The sequence below is a fragment of the Diceros bicornis genome, chromosome X (genome assembly GCF_020826845.1).
Source record: "Diceros bicornis minor isolate mBicDic1 chromosome X, mDicBic1.mat.cur, whole genome shotgun sequence".
Taxonomy (NCBI): domain Eukaryota; kingdom Metazoa; phylum Chordata; class Mammalia; order Perissodactyla; family Rhinocerotidae; genus Diceros; species Diceros bicornis.
In genome coordinates this window covers 29,515,410-29,523,863 of record NC_080781.1, presented here as the reverse complement: position 1 = coordinate 29,523,863, position 8,454 = coordinate 29,515,410, and the positions used below count along the sequence as shown (strand labels likewise).

Sequence of the window (8,454 nt, the reverse complement as noted above, 5' to 3'; positions counted from 1 at the left end):
AAGGGGGCAGAAGAAGCTTTCCCAGGCTAGGGCACCTGGTGCTTCTGGGTGGGGGAAGGGAATCTCTGGTCCACTTGGATGAAGACACTTCCTGGGCCAGGCACTTGTGGCAGGATCTTCCCTGACTGTAATAGATGGAAGGTGCTTACCAGGTTGAGAGCTTTTTGTGGTGGGATCTTTGTTGCTGGTACCAGCAAGTTGCCTGGTTTTTCTGGGTAGGGGAGAGGAGCTTCAGGCCCAGCTGAGGAGGAGAGCATTTTCCAGGTGGGACTACTTTTGCTGGTATCCTTGGCCACGAGTATGTCTGGGTGGGGAATGGGAGGGGGTCTCAGGCCTAATGGGGAAGGAGAGCACTTTCCCGGGTCACTTATTATCAGCAGGGCTTCCAATTATTCCTCCCTGCAGCTTCTGCAGGGCTCACCTGGTGTTTTCAGTGGGACTCACATTTGATCTAGTGGAGAAAAAGCCTATTTGAGCCACTTCCTGTTACTAAGTTGGGACTTAGGAAATGCTAGGCCTGGGTCACCTTTCTCTGTTGGGAGGTGGTCATAAGATGCCCTACTACAAAGTTGTTCATCCATTCCAAGGGCCCCTAGCCAATTCACCTTCTTCTTTAGACCTTTCAGAGTTCTCCTTTGATTGTCTCATATTATTTCCAGGATATATAGTTGTGCTTATAGATGGGTAGCAGGGAGATAGGAGTATAAACAATCTTATCTGGACTGGAAGTGCTCTCTGTGCCTTGTAAGGGCTCACTTGATTAGGTCAGGCCCACTCTGAAAAATCTCCCAATCAACTGTGGCATATATCGTAACCTAATAATGGGAATGATATTCCATCACATTCACAGGTCACGTACTCAAGGGGAGGGGCTACTACAAGAGTCATTGGGGGTCATCTTAGAATTCTGTCTCCCACAGAAGGCCTGTGTGAATATACTGAAGCATTAATTAGGCCATTATCATCCTTTGGAAGGTCAGAACCTGTTAAGATAGCAAGAAACCCAGGTACTGTTAAAATTATTCTACTTACTTTAAATGAAGTAGATCTGGTATCAGAAATAATAAAAATCAGAACATTCAATCAACTTTCAGAATTTAATGTGAATTTCAGAGGTTTCATCTAAGTCTTCATTTCTGGCCATGCAAGTATCTTCTGTGTGAAAAATATGCTAGCTCAAAGATGTATTAAAAGACTTCACCACCACTCCCCATTTATATTTTATAGTTCAGTGCAATTACTGTAGCTGCCAGCAATTCACATAGAAAATAAAGGTCAGTGATGATTCCGACTTTAAATCTTTAGAGCAGATTAATACTTAACACTGTATATAGGTGTATATGTATATATAACACACTAATATAGGTTGCACGTTGCACAACATTTATGACTATTGTTTTCGGTTATAATACAACATACTCTCACCTAAACCAGGAATGAAAACTTTAAGCAAAATTTACTGGACTGGCCAATGTACCAAAAAAAAACAAAAAAAGGGTTTTCAGGCTAAATTAGGGGAAAAAGCCTTCGCTATGTTTGGATCGGAAAGGAAGAATGACGTAAAATTTGATTTTAAATAGTCATAGTTTTGGGTGATACTTTTACTGGGGACAATTAGAATTGAATTAGATAGGCATGTTTTTGAACTCAGGTTTTACCTTTAAAGCTTTCAGATTGGGACTTGGGAGGCTCCAAGCAGCAGTTGTGTGCTTTGGATCATTCACACAAAGATGAAGAGCCATATATAAACCATAAAACCATTCATAAGAAATAAGGATCTGTTTTAAAAAATAATTATATGAACTAAAATTATATATAAAAGGAAATTAAGACTTGAATATACTTATGAACCAAAAATTAAAGAAATACCTATACCGCCCTTTTTCCTTAGTTGTTTACATTACAGCAAACCAAAATGTGACGTGTTTTAAGAGAAAGTTAAGTTCTAAAAGTTTGTCATCTCATCACTTCTAAAGATGAAATCTACTTGTTCTCTCCTTTATCATATAAGATCTGAGTAGAAGAAAAGAAAATTAAGAGTGTTGTTAAAGAGCCAAGTCAAATAGCGGAATGGAGAGCAAGAGGAAGAGGCAAGAAACCATACACAGACTGGGTTTGAAGAGAGTTGGGAATGTTGGTTGTGGTAGATGGTCTCTGATCCACTCGCCATCCTTCTCTACCCTGCTTTGTGATTCCAGGAGGCTGACCTTTGTCAGCTTCATCAACCAGTCTCTCTTGCACTGTGTCTTCAGGTTGGGTTTGGCTAATGTGAACTACCAACAGGAGATTAGAAGTCAGGAGGAAAGAAAGATAAGAGTAATTATTTCCATGATCCTCTCCAAGCTTTAGGTTGCCAGTGTCTACCATTTGTCTATCTAAGGTCACAGCTCTTATTAGGTGGCCTTCTACTACAACTATAGGATATTCTGAGTTGCAGGAACTACTTCTTCTCTATGCTCCTTCAAGCCTAATGGTGATAATACTGGTTTATCATAATTGCTAGCTTCAGGGTACTTCATCATCTCTTGGTTTCCCTTCATTCTTCTTTTTTTTTTTTTTCCGTGAGGAAGATCAGCCCTGAGCTAACATCCATGCTCATCCTCCTCTTTTTGCTGAGGAAGACCGGCTCTGAGCTAACATCTATTGCCAATCCTCCTCCTTTTTTTCCCCAAAGCCCCAGTATATAGTTGTATGTCATAGTTGCACATCCTTCTAGTTGCTGTATGTGGGAAGCGGCCTCAGCATGGCCAGAGAAGCGGTGCGTCGGTGCACGCCTGGGCTCCGAACCCGGGCCGCCAGTAGTGGAGCGCGCACACTTAACTGCTAAGCCACGGGGCTGGCCCTCCCTTCATTCTTTAAACACTTTAGTAAGTAGTCTCTTCATTAAATGCTATTCCATCACCCTTTTCAAGTGTGCCATCAATTTTTGGCCAGAACCCTGACTGATACATTGCTAGTGGGAATGGGAGAAACTTTAAGGTAGTGTTAGGGGATAGAGTAAACTGCTGGGGAGGTAGATAGGAAGAGAAGGTTTTCAAAGCATTTTACACAGAGCATTCTATGAATGTAACATGACTTCTTTATTTGAGTGACTCTAATAAATTCTTAAATCGCTTCTTTATTGTTTTAGTTGGGTTCCTGTTTCTTTGCATGCATATCCAAGATAAGACAGGGGTATGAGATGTCTGAGATTTACCTGACTAAATAAGTCTCTTAGAATCTATCTGGATTGATTATATCATATTAAGACATTTCTCTCATGGAATCAGGAACGTCCAATAATTCCTTCAGGAACCAATGATTCAGTTCAGATTGTTACATTTAGATTCAGATTTAGTGAGATTCAAGTTGTTATATTTAAACATCCCTCCAAAAGTGGACATGAGGCAGGTGGCAGACAACAGTTTGTCCATCACTACAACAGTTCATATAGCCGAGAATTCAGATCTCAAGTAGAATTTTCTCTCTCACCAGAATCTACTACTTCCCTGCGACAAATAGGACAGGTAGAGTTCTCAAACAGCCAGCGACTGATGCAGTGGACATGATAGTCATGGGAGCAAGGTAGGATGCATAGCTTGTTGCCTTCTGTGTACTCTGTAATGCAAATGCTACAGGATCTTAATGCATCATTTTCACAAAAAGATCTTAAAGCCAAGTTGTCAATCTGTGCTTTGGTGAGTGCTTTAGGTTGGTACTCATCTTGACTTAAGCGGAAAAACCAGTCCAGACTAAGGGAGGACCAAGAGTCACTTTCATTAAATATTGTTGGAGTCATACGTGTACTCTCTTGCCTGGTCTCTGATGGTGAGCCTGATGATGTGCTTCTTGTATCACTGCCTTCAAACATCAATGAGCTAATTTCTGAATTTTCGTCACTGGAACTGGAACTGGAAATTGGACTAGAATTGGAACTAGACATGTAACTGGAGCTTGGACTAAAAATCAGTGTGGAACTTGAATGGGAGTCACAGCTAGGATATGAATTAGAATCAGAACTACTACCACCATCAGAACCATCTCCTCCATTTGGTGACTCTGCCCTTTCCATGTTTTGACTTGAGGGTGAGACACTATGCTCTAAATCACTGTCACTGTCCATAAGGTTACTTGAGTGACTAAATCCTGTCATCGTCTGACTTAATGTGCTCTGAATTGCAACAGATGTTGTATCATTAAAACCAGTGTTTGGAATTCTACGAACGGGAATCCTGATGGTATTGACATAAGCTCTCACATCTGCCTGCTCAGAATGTGCAAACATATGCCTAAGTCCTCCTTGTTCACTTTCTAAAGTGACAGTATTGTTTGATGTCTCAGATGTTAATTGAATTCTACTAGCTGTACTGTTTCTCTGAGAATATGCTCCTGCATGAACTTGTCCTACTTCAAGATCGAAGAGTATGGTTGGATTTATCTGTCTCAATCCCCAGGATTCACCATTCATGCTGGCTGTGTCTGGAGAACATTCTCCTTGAATGGCATTCCTTGTTCCAGAAGTTGCAAAAAGACTCCTATTTTGCAATTCAAGTCCAGTTATTTTCTGTCTCAGTGTTTCTTGGTGCTGAGTTCTAGAAAATCTCTCAGTCTCATTTACCAGAGGCTGCTCAAAAGTCTGAGATGATATACTATGATGACATCTTTGTAAAATTTCAGCCAGTGATTTTGGAGGGGACCAATGTTCAGTTCTTGCTCTGGGTCTCCAATGGTCTGGGCTCCTGCTTCTTGCTCTTCGCTTACCTCTGGTAGGTGGGACTTCCATTAATGCTTCAGTTGTACTTCTTTCTGATCTAGATGGTCTTGTAAATGTTGATTCAGATTGTGGATTTTCCACTTGCCTTTGGCTGTTTTCCATGTTTTTTCCTCTGGGAGGTCTGGTATATGGTACATATTCATTCTCTGGATTTGGGATCCCATTATTAAGGTTAAAATTTATTTCTGAACTGAATCTGAAATTGTCACTGTTTGGATTAATCTGGCTGACTTCTCTCCAAGACTGGCTTTCTCTTTGCCCACTTGTCACATTTTCAGTTGGTCTGAAAGACTTGAGCCAGTCTTTTATATAGTCACCACTAGACACATTATCCAAAGAGTTTCCTCCACCTGTTAACAAAAAGGTGGGGGGGGGGGGGTGCAGAAAGAACTACTATAAAATAGCACTCAAAACTTTGTTTCAAAAACAAACAATATGAACTTAAAAACTCAGATGTTTTAAACAGATTTCACATTAATAGAGTTAATATTTTATAGACTACATGTCTAGATTTACCAGTAAAGGCAGGAGAGTTTCCATTCCATCTGAAAAAAGTGAGCTAATCCTAGGTAAATTTAGAGAAATGTTTTTTTTTAAAAGAGAGAAAGTCTGTTTTCTATATTTCATCATATACACAGTCTTGTATACCACTGTGGGAGGGATGTTAAGAGACAACATTTTTTTCCAGTCAACAACAGTTTTCCAGACAACATTTTCCACTGTCAAAACACTAATGCAATTAAATAATTAAGGTACAGTGCTAGTATTTTAGTTCAATTTACATTATTGTCTAATTCTCATTAGTCTACAACATTACTTCTTCTAGGCTCTTAAGTGCTTTTGATAATACATAAAGTTGTTTTGAAATACAAGACTATTGTAGACATTGTCCAAATATAAACAAGGTTTATAGGTTTAAAAGTATTTGAATACTTCTTGATGTCACCAAGATTTTGAATTGACATGAAATTGAAGGTCAGATCAAATGAATAGACTGAACCTAGCACAGAACATATAAGGCCATATTCAAGAACCAAACTATTATAGTTTTTACTATATATTACATAAATTTACTGTAATACATATTTATATATATAAATATGTGTATATAAATATATATATATACACACACACACACACACACACTATGTTTACTATTATCTTCATTAGATAGTAAAATTCTCTACTTCACACTGGGAGAGAATCACCAGACCTGAAGTTAGAGCAGAGTGTCTCAATCTTAGCACTATTGACATTTTGGCACTGGACAATTCTTTGTTTTGGGGAGTTATCCTGTGCATTGTGGGATGTTTGGCAGCATCCCTGGCCTCTGCCTACCAGATGCCAGTAACACCTGCCCCCTACCTGTAACAGCCAAAAAATATCTCCAGACATTGTCAAATGTCCCTTGGAGGTGGAGAGGAGAGCAAAATTGCCCCCAATTGAGAACCACTTGATTAGAGCATGAAATATTTCTTATTGCTGGTGAGGAAGTCACATGTCTATATAGAAGAAATAATTCAAGAAGTAGGAGGAACTTTCAACTGAGGTGGAAAACCAAGAAAAATATCAATAGGCTATTTCACACTGTTTCCCAATTCAAACAACCCAAATGTGAAAAAAACATAACTTGACATTCTCACCAAAAATCAAGTAAATGCCAGTTCGTTTTTATGAGAAGTTACTTAGCACCAAATTAATTTGTGCTGCTTCTGTATAATCTTTGGCTGACATTTACTATTATGAAGTTCCTTACTCATCCCATTCTATTTCCCCCAAAAGTAAAATGTACCTGTATTTTCATCTGAGTTTTGTGGTGGGTTTTCTTTAATTAGCTGAAGTCTTCTCAGCAACTCTTCTTCTGTATTTTCACCTGGAGTGCCTAGCAAATTGTTATGCCTCATAAGTTTGTAACCGTCTTCACTCAGGTTATTTACAAATCGATAGAAATCTTCTTCCTGAACCAACCGGTCCATCTGACTTCTGCGCTGGGCGGCAGATCCATCTCCTTTATCGTCGGAATCTGAGTTTTCCATCTTGATGAACAAGTGGAAAATTATGTGACTTTTACGATATGGTATTGAAATACAGTAACTGGATTTTAGTTTTCTTCACTTTCTGCTGCAGTCAGAATGTCAGGATCTGACTGGTTCAGACTCGCCTCCACCTAGCTTCCTCTCGCCTCCCCTTCCGCGGTTCTGCAGCTTCTGGTGAGTCGGGTCTCTGTTCTGTTAATAGAGATTCTCTGTTCTAGCGCTTGGCAGGCACGGTTTCCTAGGCATCCATTATCTTCCCCGTGGTTACCAAGTAGCGACTGGATTTGAGTTAGGTTCCATTTCATACAAAATCAGCAAATACTGAGGGATCGTTGTGTACCAAGGACTGGCCTTCACCTCCTTCCACCCACATGAGCCTCTTCTCTGGCTTTCAGGAGGCTTTTCAGGCTCTGATATGCTCTAGTTGTTTCTATGTTAAATTACAGAACCCATATGCAGCTAGTTACATTACATAACTAATCTTCAAAATGCCATGCCAAAGTCATCCTAGTTAAATGCATTGATTCTCATTTTCAGGTGCCCAGGGACTTCTGTATTTTTTCCTCAGGAATTCCTTAAATCATAGACACTAAGAAAGCCCACAATTTTTGGTAGTTCACCAGGGTGGTAGCTGAATCTCTTTAGTTGGGTCCTCTCCCTTTTAACTCTTTTTTTTTTCCTCACTGTCTCTTTGATCAGGTCTTGATTCAAAATGAGCTGTCCAATGTTCTTAATGGCTTCATCTTGCATTATGCAATCCCTCAAGCTTCTGTTAAAATAAACAAACAAATAAAAAACAAACTTTGGCAGGTTTTCTGCTCACCCAAAGACTTCCTTAAGGAATTCTCACAAATGCATCTAGCTTCATTTTCGTCTTCCTTTCTCATGAATATTATAAATATTACTTAAAACTTGCCAGAGGGGCCAGCCCAGTGGCGTAGTGGTTAATTTCCGGTGCTCCGCTTTGGTGGCCCAGGGTTCGTAGGTTTGAATCCCAGGCCAGGACAGACGCACTGCTCATCAAGCCATGCTGTGGCGGCATCCCACATACAAAATAGAGGAAGATGGGCACAGATATTAGCTCAGGGCCAATCTTCCTCAGCAAAAAGAGAAAGATTGGCCACAGATGTTAGCTCAGGGCCGGTCTTCCTCACCAAAAAAAAAAAAAAAAACTAGCCAAAACATCACAGCACTTTTTAAACAGATCCGTAATAGTTATTTTGCCTACTGTAATGAGTGCTGACTGCTGATTTTGTTCCATGTGTGTTAGTGCAGCCAAGATGGTTTGGTGAAAATAATGTTAATTTGCAATGCTATCTAAAGGAGACCTCTAAGAGTTTCTGGATTCATTAATATTACCAGCCCCACTTAACACTTGTTTTGGAATTCAAGTTGTTCATGTAAAGACAAAATTTGGCTACTGAATATGAGACATTATTCAATTTGACTTATTTGATAATTAATCTATCCAATGTAAACTGAGTCAGTTACTGTCCTAGCCACTAGAGATACATCAAATGTTGCAGCAGTCTGTACTCACAAATAATTCACACTCCACATGAGGGAAATATCACATAGAAACTATCAAAATACAATATATTATATGCTATAATAGATTTATATATGTAATATTGTGTAAGTACAGAGAACTGTGTGAAAGTTATT

The 8,454-nt window shown here is 39.5% G+C and overlaps 1 protein-coding gene across 1 annotated transcript; it reads right to left on the bottom strand.

Moving 5' to 3' along the window:
- Positions 1-3,448: 3,448 nt before the first annotated feature.
- Positions 3,449-6,789, bottom strand: LOC131401058 (E3 ubiquitin-protein ligase RLIM-like). The gene is made up of 2 exons (XM_058536004.1): positions 6,546-6,789; positions 3,449-5,103 (listed from the first exon to the last, which is right to left on the bottom strand). The coding sequence occupies exons 1-2, from the start codon at positions 6,787-6,789 to the stop codon at positions 3,449-3,451; spliced, it is 1,899 nt and encodes a 632-aa protein (XP_058391987.1).
- Between the last annotated feature and the right edge of the window lie 1,665 nt (positions 6,790-8,454).